Source organism: Serinus canaria, chromosome 4A, assembly GCF_022539315.1.
Source record: "Serinus canaria isolate serCan28SL12 chromosome 4A, serCan2020, whole genome shotgun sequence".
Lineage (NCBI taxonomy): Eukaryota > Metazoa > Chordata > Aves > Passeriformes > Fringillidae > Serinus > Serinus canaria.
In genome coordinates, this window is record NC_066318.1 from 19,160,121 (window position 1) to 19,180,369 (window position 20,249).

A 20,249-nucleotide genomic window follows, 5' to 3' on the forward strand; every position below is an offset into this window, starting at 1 on the left:
TTCACCACCGCACCAATGGGGAAGGAACAGGGAAGGCAGGACAAGCAGATTGCACCCAGAGCCCTGCCTGGCTCTGAGCCAGCTGCAGCAGGGTCTTTGAGGAGAGGAGGCGCTCTGGATACCACCTGAGAACAGGACAGGGTGCTGCATTTTCTCTCCCAGATTCCACAGGGAGGGCCTTCCCAAAGTGAGCACTGGGAAGAGGGGCTGTGGCTGGGGGTCCTGGACAGGCACCAGAGAGACAGATGGCACATGGCTGGGGACATGGCTGGCTCAGATCTGGCCAAACTCGGGCCCCCACAGTCCCACACATTCCCCCTGTTCTCTCCTTCCCAGTCCACTACCCCCTCTGGTCCAGGGGGCTGCAGGAGAAGTCAAGGCAGAACTAGAGTCCCTGCACTGAGCTGGGAACAGAACACCCTGCATTTCAGCCAGGGATAGGGAATCCCTTTCAGAGCCAAGGGATTAACATGGAGCCCCTTTGAGTGCAATATGCTTCTGGGCCAAAGCTGTCCTGCCCCAGAGCCAGCTGAGTCCTCCCTTCCTACCCTGTGCCAGTTGTGGCTTAGGGCTTCAATGACATGTCTGAGTGTGGAGCACCATGGGAGCCCTTGAGGGAAGTGGGTGTGCAGAAACTAGCACTGTCCTAGTCCCATGAACAGCAGGACCCAAAAAGGCCAGAGCTAAACATAGGAAACCTACTTTCCAGCTGTTGCCACCAGCTGATCACCGTGAACCAGGATGTTGCTCCTGGATCTGGGGCTTTAGAGAGCTCATCGAGGCTTGCACGTGAGAAGGTGGTAGCCCATGATGCATGCCAGTTGCTGATGAGGAGCAAGGAGCTGATGGCTGAGTAGCAACCCCAAGGCCTGTGTGGCAGCTCTGGTGCAGCTGGAATGGATGTGGGCAAGAAGGCACAGCCAGAGGGCACAAGGAGCCTGGAGGAATCAACGACCTGCACCTGGAGCAACCTCCAGCACCCAGGGCCCGGGGCAGAGCCACTAGGGGAGCTGGGGCCGAGGAAGGGGTGCCAACCCTGAGCTCGTCCTTCCCCCTGTGCCCACGGAATGGCAGCAGCCTCCCGCGGGCACCCACCCACGGAGCGCGGCGTGGAGCTCAGCGTCGCCCGGGATGCAGCCGAAGTGCAGCTCACGGGAGCCGTTCTGAAACCAAAAGGATGGAAGAAATCTCAGCGCCCTCCTGTTTCCGTGGGTCCTCGCAACAATGGGGTCACCAGGGATCCCCCTCACTAGCCCCTGCCACAGGGCAGATGGGTAAGACTCAATTCCCTTCCTTCCCTCATCGCCCACAAGAAGGGATCAGGAAGCACCTCAAAAACAGCCCTCAGCATCCACCAGTGCATAGAAGAGAGGACACTCCTGGAGCTGCTTGTGGGTCGTCCGCCCTTTAGGAATTCACCTGTTTTCAGCATCATCCCAGTTTTCCCCGCCCACACTTGGACCCCAGGCTGGTGCCACCTACACTGGGAGCTGGATCCTGCCGGTCACCAGGTACGATGGGGCCTGGCATGGGAAACCCTACCCAAGTTTACCGTGGCCACTCTCCCAGCTATGGATCTGTGGTGGATCTGGGAGTCTCATGACTCCCCAGGTTACTAATAGCCTGGAAACTGCTCCATCCTCATGGCATGTATCTTCTTTCTTCATGCTAAGCAGAGAACAGGAAAGTTTGTTGGAAGCTCACTGATCTTCTTCAGTGGCAGCAGCTACTCCATTAACAATGCCAGTGGGCACTGCACTGCCACTGGGACCTCTGCTGTTCAAGTGCTCCAGTGGCTTTGCCCGGCCAGATTTTGACCTGGTTTACCTCTTATCAATCCTGTGCCCTTCAGATATGCTGCAATCCTTTCACTGCTTCCTGCAGCTCCTTCCGCCAGCCCTTTTGCAATCCCGCTGTACAGACTCACCTGCCGTCCCTACATCCTGCCTACCCATGGTGGGCTTCCCCAGCCTGCCTGCTCCTCCCCTCGGCAGCTCTGAGTCCTTGGACCCTTGCCCAGCCCTTCCCCACCAGCTCCCAGTTGCTCATCTCTCTGAAGGGTGAGGGCTACCCGGGCTGCTCCCCAGGGCTCACTGACCACCAGCCCAGCCTCACAGCCTCCCTCTCACTCAGTCTCTGCATGTGCTTCAAAGCCAGCACCTTGTGACCTTCCTGAATCTCATTCCGAGGGTCCTGGGCCAGTGGTCCCCATCTCCCTGAGGTGCTGTCCTATGCCCCAGCCCCACCAGGACAGCACCATGTGCCCCAATCCCTCTTCACTAGCCCCCCAGTGCAGTTCAGCGGTGGCAGAAATGTTCACCTTGATATGCAACAGTGCTAGGAAGTCACTTCTCCTCCTCTTAGAAATCCCTTTTTCCCTCGCATATCCCCGACCCCCAGGCATCTGCCGAGACTCTCAACGTGCCCAACATCCATAGACCCCAGGCTTCGTGCATTCCACCCATGCGTGGCTTGGCTTCGGGCAAGGCAGCTCCCAGACGTTCCCAGCAGTGAAGCCAGGTCCTTCCTGGCTTTTTCCACCCGTCCTGGGACCTTTCATCCCCGTTTTCCTATTTCCTGCCTCGTCTCCGGAGCCACGCGGGCTGCCCGCGCCAATGCTTCAGGGAGTGATGCCACGGGCAGCGCCAGCCTCCTCAGCGGCCACGCCACCCCCGGAAAGCACAGAGCGGGGCGAGGGTCCCCACCGGGAAAGGGCCATCGTGGCCCTTCTTCACCCCACGTCACCTCATGTTACAATTCGCCAGCTTCTCCCGGACCCAAGCGTGGGTTCCCCGCCGCCCGTTCCCCCGCCCCGAGCGTGCCGGGGAACGGCAGCCCGGGGCGGGCGGAGAGTGGCGGGGCCGGGGCGGGGCGGGGCGGAGCGGCGAGGGGCGGGGCGGCGAGGAGAGGCGAGAAGCGGAGCAGAGGCAGGATGCGCGGGGCCGGGCCGGGGCGGGCGGAACGGGGCCGGGGTGGAGCGGGGCGGGGCCGGGGCTGGGCGGGGCCGGGGCGGGCGGAGGCCGCTCGCGGCGCTCGACACCGGGCACGTCCTGCAGCCGCTTGCCCTCCACGGCCCCTGGAGCGGCCCCGGCGCCGCCGCCGTGGCCAGGCACGGGGCCCCCCGGGATGTCCTCGTCGCCCACGGAGGAGTGCCGGTCGCCCGTGGGGCTGGACTGCTGCAGCTGCTGCCTGGATCTGGCCAACCGGAGCGGGCTGGAGGAGGGGGCCGGGGGCGAGAACAACAACCCGGGCAGCCCCACCGTGAGCAGCTTCCGGCAGCTGCGGGAGCAGCTGGTCCAACAGAACCTCAACACCGACAAGCTGAGCTCCATCATGCGCCAGGACTCGCTGGAACCCGTCGTGCGGGACCCCTGCTACCTCTTCAACCAGGGTATCTGCAACAGGAATATCGACCAGACCCTGCTCTCCATCCTCCTCCTCTTCCACAGGTGGGCGTCACCGCCAGGAGCCTGTGAGCTGCCGGGGGCCGGGCGCCCCGGGGTAGCGGGCTCAGAGCTGGCAGCGGTGTGAGGCTGGCAAGAGAAGGGGACTTGTGTGACCCCGGGGCTGGGGGTTGTCAGCGGCGGTGGAATCTGGGTGGGGAGAGGCCGCGTCTGGCACGGAGTCCGTACGTGGTGCCAGCCCATCCCTGGGTGCGGGTCCCTGCTCTGCCGTGCCCGCCGTGCCTGTCTTGTGGTGCCGTGTGTCTGCCGGGCATTGACAACAGCCCCCAGCTGTGTGTCTTGGCCGCTGGAGTCTGTGCTCATCTCTCTGGCTACCTCTGTCCACACAGACAGTGCCCACAGGGGCATGGATAGTGTCCAGCGATAGACAGGCATTGGCCCCATCCTGCGTGGAGAGCGCAGCAGGTTCCTTGGGAAGCAGCTGTGCTGCCTCGAAAGCCATCTTGAGCGTCACTGAGAGCCTGGGTAGGGAGTCTGAGAGTCCCAGTGCCAGCTCCTGTCCTGGCCCTCCCCGGAGTGGACACAGGCTTGGCCCGGAATGGTACTTCCCGTGCCTGGAAAGTGGCTGTGCCCTGCCCGAGTTGGTTTCGAGGTTCCTCTGGGCAGGCTCCCCTGTGTTCCCCAGCTGAACGTGCTGGGGGCTGCTCCCATCCATTCCCTGGCAGACTGAGGAGGAAGGACTGCGGGGTCTGCTCTGCTCCCTCCTCTAGCAGTGAGAACAGAGGAGACTGAACAGGAGGTCCCAGGAGCTACCACTCTGCAGGCTCCCCAGCCCTGATGAGGTGAACCCCAGAGGGGAGGAGTGAATAGAGCTGTCTCAGGTCCTGCACTAGCGCTGTGTGGGGCTGGCTCTGGTGACAGTCTGTGGGGGAGCAGCCTGTACGGGGGCTAGCAGGTCTGGCTCTCCCTGGTTCAGCCTGAGAGAGCCGAGCTGCGCCAGTAGTGCCGCAGGTGCCCGAGACTTCCAGTGTCTTCGGCAGGTGGGACACATCCACTACCCTGAGGAGAGGAGGAGGAGACCTTTGGCGCATCAGTGCCTTAGGTGCAGATGTCTGCCTGCCTGGCTGGCACGGCGGGCAGCGGCTCTGGGGCTTGCTGCTCCGCCATGGGTGGGTGCTGCGCGCGGGGAGCGGCACCCAGGCGTTCAGAGACACCTCGCCATCCCCTTCCCACCACACGCACCGTGGGCGTGCTCCCGGGCTGTGCGCGGAGCGGCAGCGAGTGGGCTCACACGTGGCTGGCTGCTTCACGCGTGTGAGCCACCCCAGCGCACTCCCGCCTCCTCGCCCAGTAGCGTCTGACGCCGAGAGGCTGCTGCCTCGAGCCGGCCTTACTTTTCCTGCACTTACATAACGCCGAGCTGCCGCTCAGGTGGGAAGGGAGGAGCTGGGACACCTGCCAAGGCGCTGGTGCCTGGCCCGTACAGGGAGCAGTGAACCTACCCAGCTGAGAAGGAACAGGAGCGAGAGGTTCCCCTCCTCCCCGGGAGGCTGCAGCAAGTTGGCACCGTGGGTGAAGGGGGAAGCAAGACGTTGTCCCCAGCACGGGCTGCCAGGGCTGGGGTCAGAGCCAAGCACCTGGGCGGCTTGCTGGGGCAGTCAGTGACAGTGCCTGTGGGCCAGAGGCACTGATATGGGCACAGCGGGCTGCTTTCGGACTGATCGCTGCTGGAGCAGGACCTGTGGTGCTCCTGGTGAGGTAGGGAATGAGCAGAGATGCCAAGGGACAAGGATTTCTCTCTGTTGGTGTGCCTTAGCATTCCTTGCTGCCTGTCTTCCATGCCCTGTTATGTGATGTGTCCCAAGAAGCTCCATGCATTGTCTTTGTCACAGGCTGTGACAAACTATGGTATGGTGCAAAGCTATGTCCCTCTATCATGCCCAGTGTCCAGGCACCTCAGTCTGGAGGCTGCCTGGGTGATCCCCTGCCACCCCTAGGTGGCACAGCATGGGGGAGCTGGGTGCATGGCCCCAGGCACTGGAGCTAGGTGTGCCCACACCTGTGTTTGCAGTTGTTTTGCTCTAGCCTGAACTTTCTCCTTCTGGGGAATGAGCCAACACATCCAAGAGGACATAGCATACACAGCAGAGGATTGTGGGTGCCAGAGGAACACCTTGATAACACACCTGATAAGGGCACCCTGCTGCTGGTACCAGGGAACCCCAACTGTTTGGTGCCCATTGTTTTGGCTGATGTGCTCCTACAGCAACAAAGGAGGAGGAGAAAGATGTATGGATACACATCCTCGTATGCAGCTGACATCCAGGACAGCATGGCATGCCCAAGATCCTAAACCCAGAGTTGAGTCTGGCTCTGGGCCTGGCTGGAGACAAACTCAGTCAGGGTCAGATCAGTGCTGGGCTTCTCAGACAACACACGTTTCAGCATGTCTAACCTGTCTCTGGGGCTTTCTCTGGCTGGGTGGTCCCTGCCAGGCTCTCCATACCCTTTGCTCACAGCAGGGATGTTATTAGGGATGCACAAGGAAAGCATGCTCTGGACCAATTGCCTCCAGGGCTCATGCTCCTGCAGGAAGCCCTGCTGTTTCAGAAGTGCACAGGATCCTGTGCAGAAAGGGCTTCTCCCCACCGTGTCCTCACATAGGGCATCACAAGCTGCTTTCCAGGGAAGTCTCAGCAGTGCCAAGGGACCACGCTCACATGGAAGCACCAGGTGTAAGGAGGACGGCTTCCACCACCTTGGCTGGGCACACCTTCTCCCTGCAGGTGCCAGTGAAGTGGGCAGAAAGCTGTCCCTCTGTAATGCCTCTTTGCCATCCTGCTGTAATGCCAACATTATCCCAGACCCAAACACAAGCCAAACTGAGTGTAGGCCAGGGAGAGCAGGCCCTTGACCACATGGCACCTTTTCCTGGGCCAGGTGGCTGAGGGGAGCCAGGGGTGTGGGAGGAGGTCGGCACTGCAGGGGAAGCAGCCCCTGGGTGTGTGCAGCGGGACCTGCCTGGCTCTGGGTGGGAAGAGGAGGTACATACCAGCCCACTTGCCCACATCAGCCAGGTGTGCCAGCATTTCTTCCTGGCCACTCCTGGGCAACACCTGGCAGCCTGGCCAGCCTGTGCCCATCCTGCTCCAGGCTGTGAGGGGACACCTCTGCATAGCCAGATCATCTGTAGGCACTGCCAGACCTGCTGCTCCATCCAACAGGCTGGGCAGTGACCCATCCTTTGGAGCTGAGGGCCACTTTCTCCCAGGCCTAGGCAAGCCATGGGAGTCACAGGGAGGCAGGGAAGCTCTGTGTGAGGGTCTGGGGGAAGCATCAATTTGGGCAAAGCAAGGGCAGCACTGCCTTTCCTGCTGTAAGGACAGGCCAACAAGCAAGAGCTGCCAGGGCAGCAGTACCAGAGTGGTGTTTGTGTCACAGCACCACTTGTTCCTGTCTGTCGGGTGTCATTTTGCAGCAGCAATGCAGGAGGAGAGGAGCCAGGGCATAAAGGGCACCCCGAGGTGGCAGGGCCAGGGCAAGCATTTCAGCTGGTTGAGTGGGCAGAAGCAACAAGGACACATTGATGGGGAGAGGGGCCATGAGTGAGCATGAGAGAGGTGTGGGTGTAGGACCGAGCTGTCCTACTTGCCTTCTTCTGGCCCTGGGACAGCTCTGCCATGGAGGGGGCCAGGAGAGTCCCCCTGCCCTCCAGAACTATGCACCAGGGCTTTCTTTGCTTTGCTCCCACAAGACAGAGCTGCACATAGCCTGACCTGTGGCCTGTGGTGTTGTTTGCAAGCCCTGCACACCACCGAGGTGCTGGGGAGATGTTGTTTCAGTGGCAGGGAGTAGCTTGTACTGCTGGGAGGTGCTGACCTTGGCATACCCAAATCCTCCCAGCCTTGGGAAGATGTCTGGCAGGCAGCTCGCTCAGCTTGCTGTGGTCTCCATCATGGGCATCTCAATACCTTGGGACCTCCACCCCATGACCCAGCAGATCAGACTCACAGGGGCTCTGCCACAGCACGCTGGGTTGGCATGGCACGGCAGGGCTGGCAGCAGCATGTGCCACACCATGCACCATGCCTGTCCCTGCCTGTTCCTGCAGGACCCAGCTCCCTCCAGAAGGATATTCTCAACACTCTCTGGAGCACAGGAGAGCCATGCTCAGGCCCTCCAGCCCCTTGGGAGGGAATCATTTGCCCCTGACCACAAGGCAATGGCCAAGGAGGCTGGCACAGCTGAGCCGGTCTGGTGATGCCAACGTCAGCTTCCCAGCAGCCTGCCATGTTGGTTCTGTGGGGATTCTCCAGCACTACCCATCTGCTAGGGCAGGCATTTGGCTCTGCACAGGCAGAAGGAGGTGTCCCAAGGTCAGGCAGAGATGACAGCAGGGCCCTATGGGGAAAAGGCTGGACAGGATTTTTTCCAGCTTTGAACTGTAAAGATGAGGAAGAGGTTGGAGCTGAAGGAGGCTGCAGGGCTCTGCCCTGATCCCAGCATCATGCCCCCTCTCTCCAACATCACATTATTCTTTCCTGGTAAGACACGGCCTGATCCTGGACAGTCTCTGCTGGGACCTGACACCACCTCCTTGGCCACTACCCATTACAAAGAGGGTTAAAGCTGACTCTGTAGTTTGGGGGAGCACCATGACCTGCATGGGACCAAAGGGCTTGGAAAGGCTTGGGATATATGTTGTCAGAGCCTGGCAGCTGTGTGTGTGCCCAGGGAACGTGATCATGGGTCCATGTGCTTTATGTGAACTGCCAAGGCCAGTGAGTCTCGAGCCACCTCCTGCCCTTGGGAAGGACTGAGGCCCTGTTGGTAGAGGGCAGAGAATCACAGAACTCATTAGTTGGGAAAGACTTCTAAGGTCATCATCTCCAACTTTACCCCAGGGTGTGTGTTGGGGGAAGAGGGCTGGCGAGGCGAGAGAGGCTACAACCCATCCTGATGCTTTGCAAATGAGCTCTGAGTTATATTTATCCAGGTGCTGAACACGGCTGGCTTTGGGACAGGAGATTATCCTCTGTCTGTGTGCTGAGTTTTATATATATATTTGAGAGGGCTTTTGCTGCAGAACAACTCTAGTGGCAGAGAAGAAACTCTGGGTCCTTCAGACTCCAGGATCAGGGTGGGATCCAGTCCTTGCCACCCCTACCTGCAATTCCCTGGGGATGGCAGCCCTGTCCAGATTGACAGATGGTGGTAGATGCCATGGGGCAGGACAAGACATTTCCATGTCCTTTACTGAGACCATCACAGTGATATGCCTGTGAAAAGGAGCAGGACTGCTCCAGGTGGTTTGGAGGCAGGGGGTGGTCTCAGGTTGTTCCCAAGGGTTGGCACAAGTGAGGTGATAGCTGGCTGCTGAGGTCAGGCACACAGAGAGCCTGGGCAGCACCACAGGTATACATCCTGCCAGGAACCGATTGTTTTTCACATTGTTATTGTTCTGAAATGTCAGTGGCGGCAGGGTTTCAGTGAAGGTCCCTGATTTGAAATGCCCGGGATTCCATGCAAAGGCCAGGCAGGGTATTAATAACCGTCTCTGCTGAAGCTGTGCGGCCCTATGTGTCCTTGCCTGACCTCCTGTGGGTGCTGGCTCCTGTGCCAGCCAAGCACAGCTCCTCTGCCCCCAGCTCCTGGGGGGTTAGCTCTGCTGGGCTTTGCACCCCCACTGGGGTCCAGCTGTCCCTTGGGTATTGTGGGGCTGCTGGGGGTCTTGCTGGGGCTCCCCTCAAGCACTGGGCCATGCAGGAGAGCACCAGGCTCCATCACCAGTGGAAGGGGCCAGTGAAGGGCTTGAGGAGTTCCATAAACAGGGCTTATTCTGGGCTGGAAGAGCAGATTTGGGTAGCATGGGGTGCACTGCACAGCTCTTGCAGCTCCCCTGCCTCCGTCCTCATTACATAACGAGCTGCCTTCCAGTTAGTGAGCGGGCACTCCTGCACGCCACAGGGCAGCAGCTGCCAGTGCCTAGCAGGGCTCTGGAGTGCCCACTCCTGCCTGAAAAGGGGCCTGGGATTGTTTTTGGAGGATGCCAGAGGCCCTGCTTTGGGGTTCCTCTCTCGGGCTGAGGATCCCTGCAAAGCTGAAGGAGGGGCTGGGGGAGGCAGAGCCCAGGCTGGCAGCCCCCTGCCTACCTGCTGTGGGGTGTGAGGGCACCATGCAGCCCTCGTGCTGTGCGAGGTCCTTTCAGTGTGCAACCACCTATGCTCTATCTCCACTCTCCTGAAAGTGGACCAGAAAAGAGCACCCAGGATCTGGGGGCGATCCAATTGGGGCTGTCCAGGATAACCCAGTATGCTGAGAAGCAAGGACAGTTCTGGAGTTCAGAGCCGTGGCTGGCAGGGCACAGGTAAGCAGGGGGCAATAACACCGAGTTCAATGACAGCACTCCAGCCCAGCCCGTGGGTGTGAAACACTTTGCTCTGCAGACAGATTTGTGGATGAAAGCTCTGCCAAGGGTTCAGCCTGCAGTCCTCTGTGGCTACTGGTCCATGGGAGCCAGTAGCATGGTGGGGGTTAGCTGCACTCCCTAACAGCTAGGCATGGTGCTCAGAGAAAGCTGCGGGGTTTTCACTGGCACTCTCACCTCAGCATTTGGCAGCTGTGGGACCCTTTGGGGGGAGCAGCGAGGTGCAAGTGTGCCCCACAGTCCCTTGCAGGGAACCTGATGGGGTGTCTGCACTGGATTGGCAGCAGCAGCCTGGGGCTAGTGTTGACAAGATAGGATGTTTGGCCACATGGTGCAGGGCTGGTAACAACCCAATGAGCCTTTTCCTCTGCCTCTCCTGTACCAGCATGCCTGGGGAAGCTGTGATTCTGGGGGCTTCCAACATGGTGAGAAGGGAACTGGGTCCTCTCTGGCTTCCAACATGGCTGAAACGGGTCCTCTCTTACCTCCCCTCTTCACCCTACTGCGGGGAGGCAACTCCTGCTGGGGGCACAGGAGGAAGAAGAGGGTCTGGTGACAAAGTTAAAGAAAAATTGCAGCTCTCAGCAGGCTGGCTTGAGGGTGTGCACTAGCATGCTAGAAAAAAAACAGAACTGGGAGTACAGCCAAGTACCTTTATCAGAGGAAGCAGTCAGCCCCACAGCTGGACACAGGAGCCTACCAGGGCTCCCTCCACCACCCCACACTGCCTCCAGCCTGACAGGTTGGAGGAGTCTCCACACCACAATCCCTGCCCATGCCTGCTGCCTAGTGAGGTGGGTCACCTGTGTCTCCTGCCCATGGCCACAGAGCTCACTCTGTCTCCATTGGGCATGAAGAGAAGGAGGACATGTTCCCTGTCAGCCTTCCCAAGGGTAGGTTCCCCTCTGGCCTTCCCTCACTGAAACTTTCCCTGGGCTTCCCCAGCATGGTTACCTGCTGTTCTGGAGCAGCACATGCCCTGAGTTGGGGGATTTATGACCCCTCCAAGGCTCTGATGGGCATGACCTGGGTCCCCATGTCACAGGGTTCCTGCTTGTATGGGGCTCCTGCATGTCTCACACAGCTCCTAGGAGGCACCAGCTGAGCTGGAGGGTAGTCCCAGGCCTGAGCAGCTCAGCCAGGGAATCTCCAGGAGGAGGAAATCAAGATCTGGACAACTGGTGTGCTCTGGCAGTGCTAGGCCCACAGCCTTTGTGACTGGCACAAATGCCCCACGCCAGTGCCACAGGGCAGGCAGCTGCTGTTCAGGATCCTGGGATTCCATGGCAGATGACTCAGCTGCCTGTTTGCCTGTGGGCAGCCCCGAGCACTACCTCTCCTTTCCCAGAACCAGGATAGAACTGGACAAGACCTGGAGCTCCTCAGCCCTGTCCCACACCCAGCCCTTCCTGCCATAAGCAACCACAGGCCCCAGCCATCAGCAGTGTCCCCAGCCACACTTCCCTCTGTTCCTGCAGGGCATGGCTAGGATGCCCTGGTGCTGGCATTCCCAGTCCCTTGGCTGGTACCACCACAGTTGCAGGATTTTGGGCCGTGACAGGCAGAGTTTTCTTAGCTGTGTTTGTAAGCAGTAGCTTTTCCTCTCCCACTCTACTCTGACCCTTGGAGCGGGAGATCTGGCTCTGCAGAGCAGCCTGGGCAGCCTTGGCTCTGCGCCTTTCCCAGTTTGCTCTCCAGTGTCTCTGAGGCCAGGCTATAAACATTTCCCACGCCTCAGACCTTCTGAAGGGCCTTCCTCCCATTGAGCTGAGTCCTTGGGAGAGAGCAAGCCAGGAAAACTGCCACGGAGCCATGAGCACAGCTTGGAGCAGGGGGAAAGCCACGTCTGGGGAGCCAGGGCTGCTCCCGAAGCCCCAACCACCCCTCCAGCTCAATCGGCCACTACCAGGACAGGAGCATCCTTTGGTGTGTGGCACTGCAGTGCCTGGAGCAGGTCCAACATGTAGGGCTCGGTACAAAAGCACGGCTTGTCCCCAGGGCTGTGGGGAGAGGGCATGTCCCCTGACCCACAGCACTGGGCAGGTGTGGAATGCCAGGCAGCAAGAGATAATCCCCTTGCCCTCCTCCCTATCACCCCTTGCTCCAGCCTGGCAGAGCTCTGTGGTGGCTGCAGAACTCCAAGTCCCATTGCTGAGGAGGGGCTTGTCACTGAATGTCACCCATTAGGGGGGCTGGCATCTTCTGGGCTGAGGCACAGGCTGTATAAGGGCTGAGGGGCTGCTGTCAGCTTTGGGGTGTCCTGCAGGGCCACTGCTGGGGTGATATCATCATCGGCTGGTGTCACTGCTTCTCACTGCTTGATGACAACCGTGGGTGCTTTTTTTCTCCAGAAAGCACAACAATTAGTGTCACAACTGCCCTGTATTGTGGCTGCTGTCGCTGTTACCAAAATAACTACAGGCACGAGCTGGGCCTGGCCTGAAGAACCTCCTGCCACTGTGTGCAGATGCAGGAGCTGCCATGCTGCTGCCTCAGGGATGCAATTCACACTACTGGCCCCTCTTGCTCCAAGCTCCCATCACCGGTGCCATAGGGTAGCTCTGAATCCATGCTGACCTGCTCCTTAGGAAGAGCAAGGTGGCTTGTTGCCCACCCTGCTCTGCTTGGAGGAGCAGGAGCAGGAGATGGGAGAGGAGGTGGCTACTAGCAGCCTGGCAAGGCCAGGGCTGTGGTGTGCTAGGAAAGCCCCCCCCACCACTTGGGGTGCAGCTGGAGCCCCATGTAGGACCCTGCTGCTGTGAGGGCATTGGGGCAGCTCAGAGGAACTCCTGGGGAGAGCTGGGACAAAGCAGGATCCAGCAGAGCTGCTGCACCCACTGTGGAGGTGCCAGCAGGGCTGCAGGTGATAGCTGAGTGCTGGGGGGGCCCTCCCACTGTGCATGTGCACGCGGAGCCACCCTGTGCCTTGCCGCTGACGGGGTGTGCAGGCAGGGCTGGGCATCACTGTTAGGGCAACGTGTGCAGAGGGTGCCAGCAGCACTCGTGCATGCTCGTGCATCTGCACACAGAACAGCAGCATTTGTTTGGCACACAAAGTGTGTGTCACAGGGTCGCAGAGGCATTCAGATCAGAAAAGACCCTCAAGATCATCAGCTGCAGGTACTAAACTAATATGCTTGCACATGTGTGCAAGCAGGGAGCACCAATGTGCACATGTGTGTGCAGGATGTGCCCCTGTGTGCAGAGCACACGCTCATGTCGGCTGCAAACACACATGTGCATGCAGGGGACGTGGGCGTGTGGGTGTGCTGTGTGTGCATGCACATGTGCAGGCAGCACTTGCTTGCAGGGGCTGCAAGGTGACCCTGGTGGTGTGTGCGCCCCCCTACACCTTCAAGAGCCCCGCCCCCACGGGAGGTGTGGGGCTGCAGCCCCCTGACCTGCCCTGGCCATCGGCTGCATAGGGATCCCTCATTTACTGAAAGCCAGGAAAGAAACTTCTGCTTCTTCATCCCTCCAGAGCATCCCTTGCTGTGGCCTCTTGAAGACCTCTTGAAGGCCAACAGCATCCTGCCCAGCCTACGTGAGGAGCCCATACCCTGAGCAGCAATGCAGGCAGGGCTGGGTGGAAAGACCCAGGAGGACTGCAGGGAAATCGGTGACTTACTCTGGTTTATTTTTGCAATAGTCCCAGCTCCATGGGAAAAATATTGGAGATGGCAGAGCTGAAGCAATCTCCCCCCAAAGCATTTTCCAGCTGCACTCCAGTAGCTGCAGAAATATTTGGGGTTTTTTTCTCAGTCCTTGGTGCCAGTGTGATGCATCAGAAAAATACCAGGCAGGGACCAGGAACCTCAAGCTGTGAGACAAGGACCACCAGCCAGGCTCTGGTCTGCTGGTTCTGGAGCCCTTGGTCCCTGCCACAAATGATTTAGGGCTTCCTTTGGGAAGGAGGCTGAACCAGGACTGGGGGGGCCATATCGCAGGAGGTGGGGACAGAGGCACAGCAGCCAGGGCTGGGGGCAGGCTGGAGTCCACCCACCCCATCTCCCTGCTGTTGACACCTCTCTGCAGAAGACAGGAGGTGGCACAAGTGTGGGAGAAAATGCTCTCCCCATCTCTCCTGTCTTCTTCCCAGTGAAAGCAGCACGATTCATGAGCTGCAGTGGCAAACTCAGTCAAAGGACCCCTGGTGTGGGTGGTCTGGACTTGTTCCAGTGGGGGGACAAAGCTGTGTCCCAGGGGCTGCCACCAAGCCAACCACCAGCCACTCTGGGGACAAGTGCACACAGAGGCCTTTCATCTCCCCAGGGAGGGGGGCACCCGTGCAGCACGGGATGGCACACTGGCCATTGGCCTTGAAAGGGCCAATTGAGTGCAGCTGAGGTCATCTCCCAGCATGTTTACCCTGTGGCTGGAGCCCCTGGATGCAGCCAACACCCAGGCTGTCTCTGTCATTGCAAGCTGGGGGGACGCAGCCACAGGCAGAGTCAGCATCGCTGCTAGGAACAGAGGGGCTGAAGCAGGGTCACGGGTGGCATGGCCTTCCAGCCGCCGTACTCCCCAAGCCTCTTCAGAAGGAGGGACTGGTAAGTCGGGCCTGATATGGGTGAGGGGAGGAGCACAGGCCAGCCTTAGGGCTTGGGGAACCGACACCTCCCTACTCTCTTCAGTGCCAGCACCCTGCTCAGCCCCTGTACAGCAGCTTTGCATGGGCCGGAGTAGTGCTGACACAGGGGGATGTGCAAAATTCCGCCCCCTCCTCCCCCCAGGTCCCAGATGGGCCCACCAGGGAGAAAATGCTTTCTCACATCTCCACATCAAACCTGCATGTCCCAGGGCACCCACAAGTGCCCTGACTGCAGTTCATAGACAGCACAGCATCCTCACTCTGCTCTGGGGAGCTGCCTGGCTAGGTCTTGCTCCCAGCAGCAGGTGTGCTGCACTGTGCCTCAGTTTCCCTTTCTGATGGGGAAATTGCACTCCGCTCTCCCTCCCTGCTCGAGGAAGGAGCAGAGCAAGACACCCACAAGTCAGGGTTCCTTGGGTCTCTCCCAACAGCCGAGTGCCAGCTATGTTCAGTACCCCCTGGATCGGGGTGCTCAGTGTGCTTTGCAGCATCCCTGGAGTGCACATGCCCTGCCAACACTAACTCTTTCTTGGATACTTGGATATGGCGTGTGTGGAGTCTGCCATTCAGCATCAGCCTCGCCATGCCCAACAGGGGATGAGCCCCCGCGGGGTCAGGGGCAACAGGCAACCCCTGAGCAAAGTTCCCCCGATCCAGAGGGCAGAGATAAAAGGGCGGCCAATGGCAGTGGAGGCAGCACCGGGTGGGCAGTGCCACCCCAGCCCCTGGGATGCTGGGGGCGTTCTAGGGGCCCTGCTTCCACCTCTCGGAGGAGAACCACTTGCTCTATGTATAAATCGCTCAGGGGAGGCGGGAAGGACCCGTCGTGCCCGTGGGGGTTACGCACTAGTGCGCGCACACAGGGACTCCACAGCCCGGGCCGACCCCCGCCGCGGCCGCTGTAGTGCCGCTCGTGCCCGCAGGGGGGCGCCCTCCGCAGCGCGGTTATGCAAGACTGGGCGGGGCTGCCGAGCCGAGGGCGCATTCGGCGCCCGGAGCGCTGCGTGCTCGGGGGGGCTGTGGCGCCCCGGGGCTGCTGTTCGGGAGCGCGAGGGTGTTGTTCTGTAACCCCAGACTGTTCTGACACCCAGGGGTGGCGGTGTTTAGTGCTCCCGAGTTTGTTAGGGAGCACGATTTTGTTCTGGACCTCAGGTTTGCTCTGCGTTCCAAGGTTGTTGTTCTGCACCCAGGACGTGTAATGTAGCCCGAATTTGTTCTGCACCACAAGGTCATTCTGTTGTACCCTACATTTCTTGTTCTGCACACCGGGTTGGCTCTGCACCCTGAGGTTGTTTTGCTCTGTACCCCGAGTTCGTTTTGTACCTCTGCTTTGTTCTGTATCCGGAGGCTGTTCTGCACTCCGCGGTGTTGCTCTGTACCTCGGGTTTGTTCTGCACTCTGCGGTCGTTGTTCTGCAGCTTCAGGGTGTGTTCTGTACTCTGGGTTGGTCCTGCACCCCGGGTTTTCTCTCGGCGCAGGTTTTCATTTCTTCTCCTGGATTTGTTTTTTACGCCTGGGTTGTTTTTCTGCTCTCGTTTCTGTTGTTTGTCACTTCTGTTTCCGTTTGTTTTACATCCCCGTTTCTATTTTGCACCCCGGTTTTTTAGCAGCCCCTTTCTGGTTTTCACTCACGTTTCTATTTTTCACCCCGGGTTCTATTTTGAATGCCCATGGATGCCCTTTCCATCCTGCCTCCCTTTCACAGTCACGGGGCCTCACTGTGCGGGACCTGCAGGCAGCACCTCCAAATGCAGACCGGGTTCGCCCTTTCTCCCAGCCCCCAAGCAGAGGCATGTGTCCTCCCGACTGAATCCCCATCCTGGGTGCCCAGGAGCACAGGAACGGGATGCTGAGGCTTGTGGGCTATGGGGGATTGTAGGAGGGCTGCCGGGGGTCCCAGGACTCTGCTTGCAACAGACGAGGGGTGTTGAGTGGGGGGGCAGATTGCGGGGGAACACAGTGCTGAAGCGCAGGGGTCCTTGCGCTGGGACGGCGCCGTGCTGTGGTTTAACTGGAAGGGGCGGAGGAGCTGCAGTACGCGGAGTGAGGGGGCAGTACCGCTGCACTACCCGGGGTGAGGGAGCGATACCGGCGGGCGGGACCAGCGCGGCTCTGCGGGCGGCGGGCGGTCTCCGCCGCGTTCGCCCCTCCCGGCAGGGCGGGCGCTGCCAATATAAGTGGGGGCGGCGCGTAGGCCCCGGCAGTACGTCTTGTTCTGTCTGTGGGACTTTGTGTCGCTGCGCCCTCAGCTATGAGCACCGGCATGTACCAGTCCCCCATGGAGGTGGCTGTCTACCAGCTCCACAACTTCTCTATCTCCTTCTTCTCCTCCCTGCTCGGGGGGGATGTAGTCTCCGTGAAGCTCGACAACAGGTAGGGGCAGCCCCGGTGCGCCGCGGCGTCCCCGCCATTCGCCGCAGAGATCTGGGGGAAGGGCCGTCCCGGTGCCCGGGGGTGCTGCTGCGAGCCCCATGGATTGGAGGGGGGGGCGGGGGACATTGCTACTCCGGTTACAAAAGACATACGCGACCGGTGCCTGAATTAAGGAATTCCCTTGGGGAGGAGGACGCCCTGATCCACTGGTTGGGGACGAGGTGTCACGGTGCATGAACCCCTCGAGAAGGGAGGGTTTCGGTGCTGACCCTCGGCCTCTCCGCTCTCTTCCAGCGCCTCCGGAGCCAGCGTGGTGGCCATTGACAACAAGATCGAGCAGGCGATGGTGAGTTGCAGCTCTGCCCCCTCTCCCCCCGCACCTTCCCCCCGTCACCCCGCGGGTGCTGTGCACGGGGGTGATCTTCCCACTCCCGGGTGGGTGCTCTGCCCGAGGTGGGGGTCCCTCTGCCCACGGGGGTCCCCACTCCCCATCCCTCTGCCAGGCAGAGCTGCTCTTTGTCTGTGACCGCCGCGAAGCTCATTGGCTCCAGCCGCTCCGCAGTGCGCCGGGAGCGAGGGTGGACGTGGAGGGGGACTTTCAGGGTCTTGGGGAGCCCGAGACGGGTTCCCTGGGTGCTCGGGAACTCCAGTCCCCCCAAATGCCGGGGTAGGTGAAGGGGCTGGAAACTGCTTCTGGATGCAGAGAGACCAGAGAGATTGCGGCTGAGGGAGCTATGCTGGATGAGCACCAAGACCTGGCCAGGGTTCCAGGAGTAGCATGGGGTGGGGAGGATGGTCCTTAGGAAAAGCTTCTGCAGCATTTGGCATGTGCCCCAGCACTTGGGAACAGGAGGGATCAACCCCCTGGGCATTACTGTCCATTAATTGGTCTCTTCCGTGGCCTTTGCAGGATCTTGTGAAAAATCATCTGATGTATGCTGTGCGGGAGGAAGTGGAGGTCCTGAAAGAGCAAATCAAGGAACTGTTGGAGAAAAACTCCCAGCTGGAGCGTGAGAACAGCCTCCTGAAGACCCTGGCCAGCCCTGAGCAGCTGGAGAAGTTCCAGTCCCGGCTCCCAACAGAGGTGCTGTGCCCTGAGGAGCAGAGCCCCAGGGTGGCTGCCCCGGCTCAGCACTCCGGGGGCTCTGCGGTGTAAGGTGGCTCTGTCCTCGGGGTGGGCAGAGCCACAGAACTCTTTCTACTTAATCTCCTGCAAAATCGTTTCCACCTTCATCTCACACGAAGGACTGCCAGACCCTGGCACTGAGCCGTGCCCCTTGGGCAACCCTGGCCAGCCCGCAGAGCCAGCGGCCATCTCCTTCATGAGGATGCTCTTCTGCAAGGAAGACAGGGGCAGCTGACCCCCCCGCCCCATCCAACCGCCCGCCAGGTGCCAGGAGGAGATCTGTGGTTCCTGTTCTGGGGCTCTGCTGAAGAGCAGAGCTGGGCAGTCTTTGGCACCGTGCTGGTAACCTGCGGTTGGAAGGAGTGCATGCCAAGCCCCGGGCCTCAGTTGCATTCTGCGGGGGGGTGTCTTTTTCTGGCAAAGCCTGGCATTGGAGGGAGATCCATGTTTAGTGAGCTGTGATGTGTCCCTCAAGCTACCCAGGAGCCTGCTGGAACCCGACCCAGACTGAGCAGCACCAGGGGTGGCAGCTGCAGCATAGACCGTGGCTGAACGCACAACAGTGTGGGGATTACAAGGAAAAAAAGCTTGTTTTGTTAGTTTGGGCATCTGTAGCTGTATCTATGTATAAAAATGCACATGAGAATGCCTCTGAGGCTGTGGGGTGCTCGCTCTGGGTCAGCCGTGCCCATCTCAACATATGGGGCATTCGAAGGCAGACTGGAATGGTGAGCATCTGGCAGTGGTCAGCCAACTATTGTGAGTGGCACCAAGGAGGGGGCAGATTCACTCCTCTCTGGCATTCTACCTGACAGAACCATGCGGCAGCACTGGGAAGATCTAGACTGAGCACTGGGCAGAGCCACAAGGCAGGTTGTGCTCCAGCCCACTGGGGTGGAGGAGCCAGCCCATGTTCCTGGGCTCCCCTCTGTTCCTGGCCTGTTCTCTGGGATGTGACAGGACAGTGCTTTTGATGTCAGAAGCGGTGACACTGTTGTGTAAATCTAGATAGAAATGGCAATAAACTCTACTTTTTATATATACCCATGCCCCAAGCTGTGTCTGTGGCTGGGGAGAGGTGGGAGGGTGGTGGCAGTGGGGAAGAGACTGGGAATTGCTGGAATGGGACTGGTGAGGATACTGGGCAGTCCCCACCTTTGCAGTGGGGTTTAGTTCCCCCTAGATGGCCCTGGCTGAGCCAAGATGGGTTTTTGGAAATACAAGCAGGCTGCCCCTTCCAGGAGCTGGATGTGCGGTAGGGAAAAGTGTTGCGAACCTGCAGGTGTCTGTTCCCCGTGTCACACCTGTACAGGGTAGACTTGGGGGCACAAGCAGAAAGGAGGTTCTTACCAGGCTGTGTGGAGCTGTATGTACCCCCAGCTCTGCTCTTCCTGTGGTGTTTTAGTTCTCACAGCCATCATTGGTATTTTTCGGTTGGTTGGGGGTTTTTTTTTGGGCCATCTCAAAACATGAGATATAATCTCAAAATATGAGAGTAAGAGGATGGGTCAGCTGGATTGAACAGTGCTGGACAGGGGTGGGGAATGCCCCAACCCTGTTCTAGGGCACAGCCAGCTTTTGATTCAACCCCATGGGGTGGGTATGTGAGGGAGGGCAAAAAAATGTGCGAACCCTCCATCTCTGGGACTGCTGATGGCTACTACAGGTTACAGTCTGGAGGTATTTGTACAGAGGTAACAGCTGGTAGGATGTTTGAAGCAAGGTGCACTATCTTCCCCTGGGGTTTTCTGGAGACACATCTCCTGGGCTATCAGGAGCCCTCCTTGGGCCAGCAGTGCCTGGGGCCAGGGAGCAGCTAGGTGGCCATATCCTGTGCTGCAGCAGCACAGCTCCACAGAGTTTCATGTCTCTGCTGTGGTGTGGGAGGTTCAGCCCCAGCCCTGTGTGAGTCACAGAGCTGGGGGTGGTTGGTACCCTGGAAACGCTGGGTAAACAGCAAAACACAGGCTACGGGCTTGAAATCACTATTGGGTGGCTTTCTCCTCCCTCTTCTGTTTCAACATGGTGACCCCACAGCAGCCTTGTGCAGGCAGCCCTGCAAGTGGTGCTCTTGCAAGGGCACACGCATGTGCCTTGTGAGTGAATGTGTGTGATGACTTTCCCTGTGTGTCTGATAACTTTTTCTGTGTGTGTAAACAGGTTCAGGCTCCTCTACCACGTACATACACATCCCTTGCACACACAGGCACTGCAGCAGCCTGTGGGGGATACACACAGCAGACCCCCACATGTTGTCAGCGTCTCAGGTTTTACAGCTGCTCCAGGAAGGGCAGCTGGATCCAGCTGTGCTTGCACTGGCCAGGTCAT

General features: G+C 59.5%; 1 protein-coding gene across 2 annotated transcripts; it reads left to right on the forward strand.

Moving 5' to 3' along the window:
• Nucleotides 1–3,048: 3,048 nt before the first annotated feature.
• TSC22D3 (TSC22 domain family member 3) lies at nt 3,049–18,964 on the forward strand. 2 transcript variants are annotated; one of them, XM_009090248.3, is made up of 3 exons: nt 3,049–3,449; nt 17,090–17,141; nt 17,706–18,964. In XM_009090248.3, the coding sequence occupies exons 1-3, from the start codon at nt 3,127–3,129 to the stop codon at nt 17,949–17,951; spliced, it is 621 nt and encodes a 206-aa protein (XP_009088496.3). In that variant the 5' UTR covers nt 3,049–3,126; the 3' UTR covers nt 17,952–18,964. The 2 variants fall into 2 exon arrangements, with proteins under 2 accessions (XP_009088496.3, XP_009088495.1); XM_009090247.4 differs by lacking the exon at nt 3,049–3,449 and adding an exon at nt 16,567–16,795.
• Nucleotides 18,965–20,249: the final 1,285 nt, after the last annotated feature.